General features: G+C 38.0%; 1 protein-coding gene across 3 annotated transcripts in view; it reads right to left on the bottom strand.

The window, feature by feature from the left end:
- The window catches only part of glra1 (glycine receptor, alpha 1), a 57,063-nt gene extending 42,498 nt beyond the window's left edge, over positions 1 to 14,565 (bottom strand). The window contains exons 1-3 of one of the 3 annotated variants that reach the window (XM_066649488.1): positions 14,138 to 14,565; positions 13,807 to 13,917; positions 4,308 to 4,432 (exon numbers count right to left, since the gene is read on the bottom strand). In XM_066649488.1, coding sequence (XP_066505585.1) covers positions 4,308 to 4,432; positions 13,807 to 13,862 — 181 coding nt within the window. In that variant the 5' untranslated portion in view covers positions 13,863 to 13,917; positions 14,138 to 14,565. Of the gene's footprint in view, positions 1 to 4,307; positions 4,433 to 13,806 lie in introns of all 3 variants that reach the window. The other 2 variants (XM_066649487.1, XM_066649489.1) reach the window with 2 other exon arrangements.
- Between the last annotated feature and the right edge of the window lie 1,157 nt (positions 14,566 to 15,722).

The raw sequence follows: 15,722 nt of genomic DNA on the forward strand, positions 1-15,722 counted from the left end.
TTTCCTGTTCTTTCCATTAGACATAACTGAAACATAAATAGCATTATTTGTTCTTTAAAGTGTCGTCTTAAACAGAAAACAGTAGACTATTTATATTACATAAATCAAATAAAGTGCTGCATTGAAGGTAAGAGGTGACCAGCTTTTCAGCCAATAAAATGAGTCATGCATATTTATGCCTTGACATTTTTAGCTGTCGCAGCAACATTCAAATACTTGGCTCATGGCATTTACATCATAAAATAGCCACACAGGTTGGCCAAAAAACTAAATATGATTTATATATTAAGTGCTGTCAAAGGTAAGAGAACCAATTAAAAACAAAACACAAACCTAATATACATATAGTTAATAAATCAATGGATAGATTGTTGATAGATTAGGCTTAATCCCAGTCTGGGAAACCACACCTATATCTGCTCAATATGCAGATTTTGTGTATTTATAAATATAAATTCAGATAAGTTAAATATTCCAATTAAATTAAGCCAGTGTAATATTTGAAACCTCAATTTATTATATGAGGTGAGATTTACAACCATAACTACATCATAAATATTACCTTCATAGAAGTTGTTATTCAGTTAGCAAATTAATTAATATATTTAAGTGAGTGACATTGTTTAAGAGTTCAAGGGGTTACAAATTCTCATTAATGTTTTTGTTGAGGATGTATTGGGCAGTAGAAATGAGCAAATAATAGGACATGGAGAGTAAGAACCATGGTCCTCACTTCATGGACTTGCCCATATATGCCAAGATATGATTTTTTTTTCCATTTCAATTGTAGTCCTGCTGAAAGATTGTGATGGATTTCCCCACTGTGGGTCCCAGTCATGATCAGTGTAGTTTCTTCTCATGCTGGCACATTCGTAGCTTCAGGCATTTCTTATACATCCTCATATCCCCTCCCTCCCCACTGCCTGCTATGGCACCAAATAAGCAAGAGAGGTGCCACTGCCGAGGTGTGCTCCCTCAGAGAGCTGGAGACAAATGTCTTCTCAGGTTAGATGGTGTTTGTTTGGGAGTAAAGCTTGGTTCAGGCTGAGTCGGGCTGAGGACATCCTTCCAGTTTCAGAGGAAGATACAGTGTCAGGCCCTCGCCACATGAATTCCATTACTGTGCTTTATGGCAGAGGAGCAAGAGGCAGGAGCTTCCGGCTCAATGTGCTCCCACACTGCTGACCTGACAGCCATGACGAACCGTTGAATTTCATAATCTCGGGTCATGTGACCACAGGCTGCCTCCTGGCTCTTAGACTATGACGTTAATTCCACTGTGTTGTAAGGTCAGGCTGGAGAGGCCAGAGCTTTTGTCAGACAATGATGACCACATCCAATGTTTTCAAACTGTACTCAAATTTTAAATAAAATAAATAGTACTAAATCATCATAATCACATAGGTGTCAATCTCCTGTAGAAGAGTTAACTTCGAAAAAGCTGTATATAGTCATTCATAAAAATAAATAACGTTACTGACGGTAAAATATTCATCAACAGCTGTTTATGCAGCTCTAATTTTGCTTATCATGGGGAATTTATCACTGCAACCATAAATGAAATGTGTATTAACATATTTTTGATGTACAAAGAAAAATATGTAACAAACCAAAATTTGACAATAATGGGGATACATTATTTGAACACATGATTTCATGATGAATGGACCAATAGAAATGCTATATCTTGGAATAACTTGGAATATAATCTTTTTTAACACTGACTTCCATTGAAATTTAAGAAAGTTTCTGCTGTCTCCCATAAAGTTACTGTTTTGGAGATGTTTTATACAATTTTCTCTTTGGACAGTGATTATATACACACACATTATATTGTTTCTCTCATTTAAACACACTTTTCTTTTTTTGACAGAAACAATAAGTGTATCCAACAGCTAAGAAACAGTCATTACTTTCAATGTAAGTTGCAATTCTGTAGAATTTATGTTGGGCTGTTCACCAGGATTTTTTCACACAATGTAAGTAAAAAACATGAAATATATAAGAGAATAAGAGAAGGATGGAGAGAAAGTGGTTCAGTAAAACCAACATAGGAATCAAATCCAGGTGCAGTTGAACTGTGGATATTAATTGGAGCTTTCATGTGAACCGGACAAGTTGACACCTATGTAATTGAGGGTGCTCCTACTATTTCAGCCCAAAATTAATGAATGACAGTTCAGGTAATAAAACAAAGATACAACTATTGTAGTAGAACAGAGTTTACAGTATTTAACAGTGGAGCTTTGCACAAATGAAATGTCAGAAAGCATTTACCAAATGCTAACAGTGTTAACTTTCGATGTAGCGGAACATTTCTGCATACAGAACAAAAAACGGCAACCTTTGCCACGAGCAAGGTTAAGAGGCCCATCATCATGGAACCAGGGAGGGCTTTCACTGCTGAGCATTCTGGTAGGTTGAACAGAGTGGACAGTCACCGGAAACATTCTCTCACCACCACAGCATCATTACCTACCTCCACCGTCTCAGAGTGTGTCATACACATCTAACAATCCTTTTCTACATTAGCATCTCTTCAGCTGGCCAGAGTTTATTGCTACATTAGTGGGTGAGCCTATTTTACTCAGCCTTCATTAGTTGGAATTCCTTAAAATTGCAGTTGACATAACTTCAAAGTTGTTGCTGTAAGAACAAAACCTGCCATTTCCATCATAATTTTTATTATTATTTTTATATATACCCAAGTTAGCTAGGACTCCCCTGATCACATAGTGCCAAAAGTTGGTGAGGCTGAAGGTGAGCAAACGATTCCTTGAAGACATGATACCCGTCACTGCTTCCTTTAAAACTGCCCCTAATACAACAGCCCTGGTCCTCATCACACTGCAGGAGAACGCCATCTGCCCAAATCTGTCACATCAGCCAACATCAGCCCCGATGCTGGCTAATGCATACTGTGATGAAGGGAGATGGGGCCATCCTACCCACCCAGAGAGGAAAGCCCATTGTGCTCTATTGGGACTCCTTGCTTTGGATGGCTGAGGCATCACCAGGGATTGAACCAGCAATACCGGCAATCTGTCAATGACAGGCCCAACATTTAGACCATTGCACCACAGGGGAGCCCCCTTCATTTTTATATTTTGGTGCCATTTGATCTTATGAAATAGCCCTGTACATTGTGTATCTATTTCCTGTAGAATAGATATAGATGTATATGTTAACTATATAAAATGGTAAAATATTAACATATACTGAAGGTTTTATTTTTCATATCTGAAATTCAAGGTTTTATCCAACAGCAACAATGTGCAAAAAAGCATTAATAAAAGAAATTAAGCTGAGCATTTCTCTTTAACCTTATGAATGTTCCAATTCTGAGACATTCTGAAATTAGTTTTATTTTTTATTATCAATTCATTTATTTATTTATTTGTATTAGAGTAAAGCATACCGATTTACCATCACGTGGCCTAGAACATACAATTTCATATGATGATACAAATGCATTTAATCGGGCTCAATGTTATTTGTATTATTTTGATTTAATTTGAATTCTTTAATAATGTGATAAGTAATTGGGAATGTTCAGTAAGACATGATTAGCAGTGCTGAAGACTGCTGGAAATGGAAACCTCTGACATGTATCTTTCATTGGTTCAAGTTTTGGGATCAGGCCATTTCTAACACTGTCAGCGTACATTTCACATCAAACACTGAATCCAAATTTGAGAACCACCACAGACATACGGTCAGGATACTGACACCGGCTTCTAAGCCTCAGACAGGAATGTAGCCAGCTTAGAAAACAGCCTCTTTCAAAAAGCTTCAGCACAGATTCAGCACAAAGATAATCTTTTTCATTAGCGAATAAAAGAAAAAAAATCCAGTTTCAAATGCGAATATTATGTCATGCTTTGCTGCATTGAGTCATGGATATAGCTCGCTGCTCTGTTCACATGCAGATGTGATTTTGGAGTATTTCTTTAGGAGTGCGATTCAGACTTTGAACAGGCACTGCAGAGAGCTGATGGAATGCATTTTTTTTTAATATTCTGGAGAATGATACCTTGTTTTCTGGAGGCAAACCCAGTAAAGCTTGAGCATTTCAGCAGATGGCGCAGACATTTTGGATCAATAGCACAATTGATCACTTGCTTCCGTGGCTTTTTCTTGACCAGTGATCAATGGTTGAAATGCACTTACTTCAATATGTAATTTGGACCGAATCCCCAGCTCTTAAAGACACATTTCCAAAATCTAATCAGTTCCCCCTTTTTTTCCAGACATTGCTTGGCTACATTCCTGCATTATCCAGCGGTGTCCTGGTGGCTGGTACCTACCTTTAAAATTAGGTCTGATTCTTGCATCGTAACCAGACACTTTTCCCATGAGCTTGTCCAAGAATTCTGAAGGGGGCATGGGAGAGGCAGCTTTCCTCGCTGCGGCTTGCTGGGATGCTGCCAAGCTGAAGAATAAGACAGAGAGAGACAGAGAGGAAGACAGGTTCATTACACAATTATTTCACCAGTTGAATAAAAATACTTTTGTCCCATGTGCAGAAAGCAGAGACTAATACTGTCTCAATGGCATTATCGGATCTGTATCGGTGTTTTAACATGGTGAACTACAACATTTGATCCTATTCAGTAAGCTGTTAAAATATTTATTGAAAAATGTAGTCATACAAATAATGGACTACTGCACTATTAGGAAAAACAAACCACAGACAAAAAAGACCAGTAAATAAATAATGTGTAGTATTAGAACACTTTGGACTATAGAATATATTGGAGTGTTCACTGTTTTACAGGTAGAAAGTAACAGAAATATTTAAGCCTGCTATAATTTAGCATGACAATGCAACAGACTTCCACCCCATCAGTTACCCCATTGTTCCAAACAACATGCAGTTGTAAGCAGCAGAACTGTACGTTTTTCTAAGATGTCTAACAAAGCTGTAAGGCATCTAGACTATCTATTGAAGGTATGACTTAGGTAAGTCTTAAGACCTATTTATATTTCTGCGTTGACTCGATGCAAGAGCTGTACTTATACTGTACTTATATGTGTTTATACTTCTGCGTTAGTGTCTGCATTGCTCTGTAATTACACTGCCACACCACTAGGGCTGAATCTCAAACATCATTCTCTACACTATGCAGTATTATTAGTATTATAAACCTAAATATTTCCTTTGTTTAACCTTTTAATTCATCCATGACAACCACACACTGTCTGAGGAAATCTCTCGTCCTGAAATTTGCTGCTGTCTGCAGTCTCGTGTGGAGGAGTTCTTGTTTCTGTACGTTTTTGGATCAGTTTTAACAATGCCCATCCGACTACTGACCAATCAAATACATTGCTGTCTGCATCAATGCAATGCATTGTTACATTTCTGGTTCGACACAGAACTATAAATTGGGCTTCAGATTTGAGTATTCATCAAATATTCAAAAAGGGATACACATACATACATACCACCACGTAAAGAGTGAAATAAGACAAACCGGTCAGTTTTATGTAGACTGCCCGAAGTCAGAAAACAGTATCCCTACTCATACCACTGGACTTGTTTTTAATGTGAGGGCACAAAAATGAGGTCAAACAGAGCCAAGTAAACACAGTGAGTGTGGAGAACTAAGAGAAACTGAAAATGGAGAGGTCCTGCTTCTTCTATTCTTGCTGCTGTCAGCCAGTGTTGGAGTAAACAGTTGCTCATTCAGATTTAAAGGAACAGGAGCTGAAAAATGTCATTCTGAACTGAGCTGTTTTTACAGGGGAGAATAGTTATTTTGGGTCAAAATATGTTTCCATTAAGACCCCAGGGGATGTGTTAACTTGTGAAAAAGCTGACAAAAATCAAGCAAGTATATCATGTGACACAAACACCTAATGAAATGATTTCCTTAATATAAAAACATTTAATAGAAATTAAAAAAAAGTTTTGTTTGGAATTTAATGATTTATACAAAAAACAAACGTTTACAAGCACTTCTGAAATCATCCTTGCAAATTCAAAATATCTACATTTTTTATGTGGAATGTATTCATGCTATGCCTTCATAACTCCACTGATAGGCTACATATACAATACCTTCAGTCCAGGTGAACTTATTCAGGGAATCGCCAATTACAGTCCAACTGCAGCTTTGGAGAGGTGTGAACATGTACACTGTTTAAAACAAACTAACTGTCCAACCAAGGGTGTTACAACCATTTAGCTGACTATTGAAATTATGAATAGATAGCTCTAGAAAAAACAGTCAATGGGGAGAATGGTCCCTTTGAAATGAATACAAGCTAAAAGTTCTATAATAAAATCAATATAGAGTATAAAGGGAGTGTATGTCACCTGGTCTTCCGCACCACTGCTCTCTTTCTCTGTGTACTGATCCTGTCTCTCACTCTCCTGTCTAATCTAAAGGTCAGTACTCCAGTTCACACAGCTGCTGTTCAATGATGGCCTTCCTCCCCAGACAGTGTTTTCATGTTGAGCGTAAGTGCACGGGCACAGAGAGAGACAGACACATATCCACCCCTAAGAAAATGATTTCAATTAATTGGCCCAAAGGACAGTTTTGCTGGTTGCAGAATCAATGCTGGAAAAGGACACCAATAATCATAACATAGCCATAGGGGTATATTGATTAGCTCTACGTCCTTGAGAATGAACCCTCTTAGTCTGTAGCTCACGCTGAACCCTTCCATTTATCCTTTTTTCTGTCCATTTTCTCTGTGTTTTGGTGCTCTACCTTTTTTTGTTCCTTTGACTTCTGTAGAATCAGCGCTCATCTCAGTTCTCAGTTAACCAGCAGTCAGCCTTATCCTGTTCCACACATCATTAGGCTTACAGCTCATTAACATTTACTGGTGTGGCAAACTGCAGGAGTTCCATGCCAATCAGACACTACACTAGCTCTTCACCTACACAGAATTATGCCATATTTATTACTGAATGTGGACGGTATATAATAGATAATTAATATCAGGATTTTTTGGTATATTGTTTCTATTGAAATCACTGAAGGGAGTGCATATGCAAGACATTGTTGTTTTAAATATTTCTATGAGTATCTTGATCAATTAAATATCTTAGTTGGTGTTTTTGCATGGGTTTTCATAAACACGTTCGTGTAAACCAACACAACAATGTTTTGAAAGGGGACATATCCTGGAACAAAATGTCACCTTTACAGTTGGTTCACACATTAATTTGGGGCTCTGGGGCACAAATTCTGAAATAAAATATCCCAGTAAAATTATGACCTGCCTTGCTCTAATTTTGTACTGCATCTAAAGGAGTGTGAAGACACTGTCCCACCTCCTCAGTCTCTACAATCACTGGAGCAGCCTTTAAATGGCGCAAAACAAACACAATGCATCCCAAGAAATAAAAATACTGATTAAATATGGAGAAACTGAGAACAGAAAAGAATCAAGGGGAAATTACTCATATACAGGGCTTCTGCTCCTCGCTCCTGGGCTCTTGCACTGAACTGTGGTTCATTCTCATTTAAATGAACTGGATGTTCTGAACAGGGCTGTTTAGATGGGGAGAATGGTGCTATATTGTTTGATCCACATAGTATTTTAACCCAAGGCATTTCATAGATGTTTCTTTAAGACCCCAGGCAACTAGGTTAAGGTTAAGGTTGGAAAAAGGGGCATTTGTCCACTTTAAAGTAGATTTCTTTAAAATAAATTAAGTTCCCCCAAATGTCTGCATCATTGAAGTTAAGAAGTAAACAACAACATTCTTGAAAAGCCCATGCAGCCATATGGACAACACACCAAACTCCCCACAGAGGAGTAGCGGGTTTTCCATCCACCAAGTTTTTGCAAATTATGAAATTACAGGGGGAACAAAACGAAATGGAACAGGCTCAAAATTTGTAGAAACATAGAAATATCGTTAAATGAGTTTTTCACACTTGGACACGGCAGAAAGGTTTGACTATTTCTAAAGCAAATGCACAAAAAAAGAGTAATAGAAAGTGTTTTTTGAATAAATGACGAGGTTTCAGCTGGTTTGTACCAACTGCGCATGCAGCACCGCACCCCACTGGAGCCCCAGACTGACCCTGTGATTACAGGCTTTTAACAGACTCCCCCACAATTTCTCATCTCTCCTCTCCATGTGTTAGGACCACCCTGTTCTCACACCAGCGCCACACAAATGTCTTATTTTAGAGCATGTGTATATTATTGTACACATACAAAGCAAAAGAGCAACAGACCACACAGCATTAATTTAAAGTGACACAGATGTCCCAAAAATAAATATTAAATAAAGCTTTTTTTTTTTTATTTACTTAAAAACCCAGGACTCTCTTTCATTTTGATACCACCCTTTATCACTGAGCCGACATCATCTGGAATTTATTCGCAAAAGTGTAGTGCATGGAAACACAGCTCATTTTTTCTGCCCATATTTCTTTATTGGATAGATGCTTTGGATGGAAACCCAACTAGTGACAATACATAGATTACGATGACTAACATCCTGCACCTAATGACTAAGGTTACACATGGGGCTCAGCTTGCACATAGGGATCTTCAGGCAGGCACTTCCCTTTGTGTTTCACTGAGCTACAACCATGAAACCTCTGGAAGGCTCAACTGTGAGGTCTAGTGTCCCAGACCCATCCCCATTCAAGTTCACAATGTAGACCTATAACCTCTTAACTGTAAATCCATATTGTCCTTCGAGGTGACTAAGCACTGTTAATGCATGCTTAGTGCCACTGTTTTTGTGGACTATACTCATGACCGCACACAACCTGCACTCACACTACATTAACATTTAAAATTCATGACCACTGTTTTTTAACATCTCAACAACTTAAATATATCAGATTGTTTCACCAATTAATTTAAAATGTAATGAATGGCACATAACATTTGCTATATTTAGCTTTATATGTGTGTGATATTTCGCCTATAAAATGCAGGTCGTTTCTTATTTTTATCAAATGCAAGACCAAAACATGCAAGAAGAGATAATATTCCATAAGAAGTTAGTTATAATTAAGTAACTGAAAAATAATGCTTATGTCTAGTAACTGGATTGTAATAATAATAATAATAAAAGTAATAATAATTATAATAAGGTACACTTATATAGCACCATTCGCACACCCAAGGACATTTTACAATGAGAGGTAAAAAAAAAACATAATACATAAATATCTTTTTTTATGTTTTTTTTTTAAGTTTTGTTATGAATTCTCTTATGTATTTTGGACCAATAAATGTGATCAATTTATCATTAAGTGTACATAGCTTTAAACACAGCTGGCCTTTTCAAATTATGTAACTAATTTATGAAAACAATATATAGTATTTGAAAAAAGTGTGCCGTGTTAAAGGAAAAAAAATAGATACAGTATTTGTTAAAGGATAATTATTTTGAGAAAACCATTCATCTACTTCTATTCACAGTGGAAAGACATGTGTAAAATGTAAAAATGGCAAGTTAAAAACACAGTGACCCAGTTAAAAACAGACACAATGAACCCACACAAGGCCACTCCAGTTGTACTGGACATAACCACAGCCTTGCATTGGAAACAAGATTAGTCATGGTTGGTGTGACAGTTGTTCATCTGACCCTTTCACATATTTATAACCCCTATAGTTCCCTCACATGAACTCGTTATGCTGAAGGAATCTTTGTGACAGTGTGAAATCATTGGATTTTCAGATGATTTGTCCTGCTTTTCCACTATCTCCGCTAGTTAGAGGCATTCTATTCTTTAGTCTGACTACCAAACCTAAGAATGTGATTAAAGATTTTAAAGATCAGAGCTGCACTGTTGTTCTAATTAATTCAGATCGATGCTGGCTGTAGCTGTGGTGAGCTCTTGACGCGGGTGCTGATGCAGCAGGGTAAAAAAGGACTGTGCATCCTGCCAGAAAATAATATGCAAACAACCCAGAGACTTGCGTGCTTTAATGCGAAGCTCCAATCATTAGCCCTAAGTGTAGCTCATTATGTTCTTAAAGCCTCTGAAGAACCGAGTCCTAATTGATCCTATCCTTGCATTTTGTAACTCTCGAAAAATCAAAGACCTCTTTGGCTCAAATACTCCGCTACCTCTGGCAATTCCTCACTCAAAACCATTCACCCAGAGTCATGCTCAGTGGACAGGAGAGAGAGCCGGCATTAAATAAACCTGATACCTTGGCTTTGTAGATGTAATATTCTTTCTAGCTTGTGGTAGGTGATATGACAGAGTACAGGTTTGTATTGTAAATTACATGCTTATATACATTTGTGTGTATCATTAAGGAATACGGGAATTGTGGGCCAATGGCAATATCAATATCTGTTATAAATGTGGAAAAACAAATCAAATGCAGATGTTTTGAAGCAGTAGCACTGCAATGTTTTAAACATTGTCAAATATAACAATAGCAGTAGGAGTGGGCGATACGGCCCTAAAATAATATGACAATATTTCAGGGTATTTTGGTGGTAACGATATCTTTGGCGATATGACAAAACACTGAAAAAACAGACTACTACTACATAATCAATGTTATGTTAATATGAATTATATTAAATATAACTTACTAATATTAAAGACTTCTTTCATTTGTAACATAATATCATGGTTTATTGTACATCTGATATTTTATAACCAAAACACCTCCACAAGCCACTTCACTTTTTTGGAGCAAATTCCTCCACCTCAGAACAACTTTCCACCATACTTCACTGTGGCTAAATGACTCATTTAAATGTATGCCGTATTATGGGTAACTGCATGATGTCATTACGTAAACAATTCTGAATATCAATAATATCATGATATTAATTTTTTTTTAATGTTTTTTATTATAATATTACAGCACATACCAAGTATTGTCATATCTTTTAAGTAATAACTAAGAACAACCAGATGATTCAGTTTTGATCTTCTTTTATTCCCTTAATTTTTATATTATATTGTTTTTTTCTCTACTGTTCCACATTTAATGCTAGTTCTAAAATACTAAAAGCACTTCAGTTCCTCCTGGTCTTTTACAGCTCTTTCATTTTTGCCTTTAGTTCATTCCAAATTCTTCTTAAAATTAAAATACAAATAATAATAATAATAATAATAATAATATTGGCAGTAAACCTTGTGCATCCACAAAATACATTCAGTTCCCATTGTTATAAATTGTTCCCTCATCACCCACCCTTTATTCAAGGAAGCTTCTGTTTCTCTGCACTACATTCCCCAATTCTCAATAACCAGAAAATGGGCTCTGAAAATTTAAACCGAGTTATATTTTCACTGACTGGAGTGGACCGCACTGCTGATTCATGTTTTTCTCACACGAGGAATATTGATAGTTCATTGATAATAAGTTGATTCATTTGAAATGTAATCGGCTGCAGTTGGTGTCAATCAATATTGTATTATAAAGGCTTTGAAGTGTCAAAAAAGCCCATAGTAACAGGGATAACACCACACTGTGGTAGGCAATGTACTTTTTAACGAAAGGCTTTTGGGTCTTAGAGCTTAGATTCTTCTCTTTTGTTCCTTCTGCTTGTAATGCCAGAGACAATTATGTCCAGATAAAATGCTGAGGAGACAGAAAGCGAGAGCTGGTCCACTGCTACTGACTGAGCCTGGCTAATTACCACAGAGGGTCTCCTGTGATCAGACCAGACATACTGAGGCCATTACTCCTAAACATCACTGCTTAGGGTGCATTTGTGCGTCTCTTTTAGTTTTCAAAGGTGAGCTTTAAAGGCCTATTTTATGACACAAGGTCAAAACACATGCAGCAGCAAAACTGGCTATGTCCTGGTATTTTCAAGGCCGACCCAAGGGCATCAAGAGGTTTTTCTATGTGAATTTCATGAGAGGCCAAAATTGGAGATTTAAAATCGTGAGAGGGCATGTATGCATGTTTCCAGAATTTGTGGATCTTCATTTTCTCAACATTGTTTAAGCAAAATAACAGACCCTTACAACATGCTGAAATTTGAGGAAGAATGGATGAGGCAAATCTAAAATCACCAAGAAAATATCTCATTAGATTGATTTATATTCAATTTAAAAAATAACGAACACGTTTTCTCTTGTATTTTATATATTTATTAAGACCTGGAGCATAATAATTATTTTTATATGTCATATAGTTCAACAGCTCCATTGAGAAAGTAATTTTTGCATTTATCTGTTCCGGTCGGCAGGACATCATTAAACACTATTTATTCCCATTTGCAAAGATAAGGCACATTCAACCAGGAAGCAAGTAAAAAAGTGCAAATCCAAAAGCATATAAGAAGCTCTTATAAGAAAGACTGAAAAGGTCTGTTCATGATGCGCTGCAAAAATATTTTGCAGTATGTTGCATTGAAAAAGCCCAGGCTAGTTTTAATGGGACCACATCAGCAACAAAGACAATCCCTGTCCATAGCTGGGTTTTACTGGAATTTATTTAGCCATATACTATTTGCATAAGTTATACAGAGTAATATTTCAAACCTGTGAAAGCAAATTGGTCCAAAACAAACTGCCGGCTCTTCTTACAGATGGCACTGCTGTATGATGATATAATGTCATGTTTCTTTTCTGCATGGGCAGTACTTCAGTATTAGACATGCCTCAGTCCCTCCACTGACATCCCCCCTCCTCAAACAGAAGGCAACCTCTCATATGGCAGCTCAAGCATGGATAATGTGGAACCAAACATGAACGACAATGAGAACAGTGCAATACATTGGGGAGAAAATCCTGTTGGTGTAGAATCTGTATTCATCAGTGGTATTGGCATGGACAGAGTAATCAATGTTTGGTAATAAGTCTGCATGTCAGATGAGGTCTGGGGTGCAGGCCGAGGCCTGGAAAGAGATATCAATTAAGAGAACTTGCAAAGTTCAGCACAAACGCTGAAGCTGCAATACCCTGACTCTGGTTCATGAACTAATGGTGCAGGCAGAATACAAAATAATTACAGCAAGCCACAGTGTGAAAAGACTTGCTTTGCTCTTTTGTGTCAAAAAACATCTCTGAATTGAAAATATGGTGGAAGTGCTGTAATAAGACGCAGTGGACAAAGATGGGATTTCCATTGCAGGAACATAATTAATTAACTGCCAGTGGTGTAATATGGCACTATTGATATGGAGAAGCTAACTATTGAAAGATATATACATATAATATTTTGTGTGTGTGTGTGTGGGGGGGGGGTTGTTTATTTTATTTATTTTATTACTTATTTATTTTAAGATTTATTATTATTATTATTATTATTATTTTATTAAAGTCGAAGTGAAAATAGTATAAAATAAAAACACAATCTACAAATCTGACATACAACACTATACAATTACATAACACACAATAGTGTTAACTCGCCCGTTCTCTCAGGGGCTCTTCATAAGCAGACCACCAAGCCAAGGATATGGGTTTATCCCTCAACACAAAGAGAAGAACACAAAACTTACAGATATTACACTGTTTTAAATGAATATAGACGTTGCACATTACACAGTTCTGAATATTTGTGTTTGTTCTATAAGCCTGTTGATTGTACTATTCTTCATATTCAACTGAATGTGTTTCTCTGTGGCCACTAGTAGCCGCTGTTGTCCCGAATCTATGGGACTCTACTGCAGCGGATCAGTATTTGCAGGAATTACAGGCTGCAAATATTACAAAACAATCCCTTTAAGTTCATGTACCCTACAATACCTGCCCTTACAAGTAAATGTGGACTAGGCCAAGACTTCGCCATCTGTGCTGAGAAACTGGTCTTATGTGAAACAATAGCCCCAAAGCCCCAAAGTAAAGAGGCTACTGTTTTTACTATGGAAAAGGCTGAAAAAAGACTCACCTGAAAAATAGTATAGTTTCCCACAAATAAATCCCGAGTGCGTTTAGTCTGCACATTTTGGCAGGTTCCGGAGCTCCGGCCACAATTCCGTGTGAGACTTCCAGGTGGGGACTGGTGTAATCTTCGGTTAAAGCAGATCCCAAAGTAAGCCACACACAAGAAAAATACAGTTTAAACCCACAGAGAGGAGACCATTTCCAGACAGTGGTTATCGATCAGCACACAGCGAGGATCAAGTTCACGTTCAGAGCGGAGGGGACAGACAGAAAGAGGGAGAGAGACAGAGGAGAGCTGGAGATGTTGAACAGAGATTTCAGCCTAATATTCACACCTTCACAAAGTGTCTTCTGTGTCCGCTTTGAAACAAACAATTCTCCTCCTCCTCCTTAGAGCAATTCCAAAGAAGTTGTGGTAAATTCACAGCCCACAGGCTAACTGTTACCTACGTGACTCGGCACTAATTCTTTCTTCACGTATTCAGAAACACGCATTCCGGTACAAAACCGCCGTGGTTTGGCAGGCACCCGTAGTCGCAGGGATCCCTCCGGCGCGGACTGATGGGCTTCTGCAGGTGCTCGTATTTCCGACGTAGTTCTTACCCAGGGGTGACTCGTTATCTCCGCAGGGAGCTACTTCCATTGTCCGGAGTTTGTGCTCTTCGTATCCTCCGCTCAGATTCGCCGCCACCAACACGAAGCGGCGCAACCTGCGAAGCCCAGAGCTCCTTCCATCGCTCGGAAGCGCGGAGTAAACGCTGCCAAAGCCCTCCGCGCTCCGTGCTGCAGTCATTTACTAAACTCAAAAAAGCAGCTCACCTTTCAGGACACACCCCCGCGCCGCCGCCATTGGTCCGCACCGAGCTCGAGACGGGCGCCGCGTCTCCGGATTGGAGGTGCGCTCCCCCATTAACGCACAGCTCTCCGTGCCGAGCATGCAGCACCAGAGCAATGCAGCAGCTTCAGCAATTACTTCTCAACGTGCTCCTGTCACAGGCAGCTTCCAGAAGCCTGGACCGGGCTTTATAAGTAGTATTTTAATTTAGCCTACATTTACACACGGTCAGAAAAATTGGGGGTAACTCTGGCTCCCACTGGTACACTCAGTGCACTGTAATGAGGAAAAATAATTAGACAATAATCTATTTTACTGTCATTTTTAAGCAGTCTTTGATTTCACACACACCAAATCCAGCCCTCTTTTTTTCTAAAACAGTTCTATTCTGAAATATCTACATGATATCTATAAAACAGATTCTGATGGATCCACATTTCCACTTTTTTTTTTTGCATTAGTAAACACACCTGTACCTGTACAACATGTTTTTCCTAATAATGTACTTGACATTTTGCCATATAAAAGTTTATTTGTAACATTTTAAATATGCATTAAATGTACTCATCGGCAAATTTTAGAAATGGTTGTTTCTAAATATCACATTAACTCTTTACTGTTTGTACATTAGGAAAAAAATACAGAGAAAACCCACACAAACTCAGGTAGAACATACCAAACTCCTCACAGACACTGACCTGAGGCAAAGATAGAACCCAAGACAATCAGACCCTGGAGCTGTGTGGCAGCAAGTTGCTCCACTGTGCTACATGCAATAAAAATAAATCCGGACTTGTATGATTTTAAATATATATTTCATTGAGAAGAGAGGAGTTTACACAACAGATTATTTCTATCTCATCGTTTTGATGTTTCAAATTCATGGTTAATAAGTCTGCCCCCGTCAGTGCTCATCTCATCACATTAAACCTATCCTCCACAATCTCCACTTGCAAGACCAAAGGAAAGCTTTTTTTTTTCTCTGGAGAAGTGCAGAGCCTGGATACAGTGCATGCCACCTGTGTTTTATTTATCCGAGCCGATCAATACAGCGAGCTCCTGGAGAGGGCACCTAGAGTGGGACT

The sequence above is a fragment of the Hoplias malabaricus genome, chromosome 17 (assembly GCF_029633855.1).
Source record: "Hoplias malabaricus isolate fHopMal1 chromosome 17, fHopMal1.hap1, whole genome shotgun sequence".
Taxonomy (NCBI): Eukaryota; Metazoa; Chordata; class Actinopteri; order Characiformes; family Erythrinidae; genus Hoplias; species Hoplias malabaricus.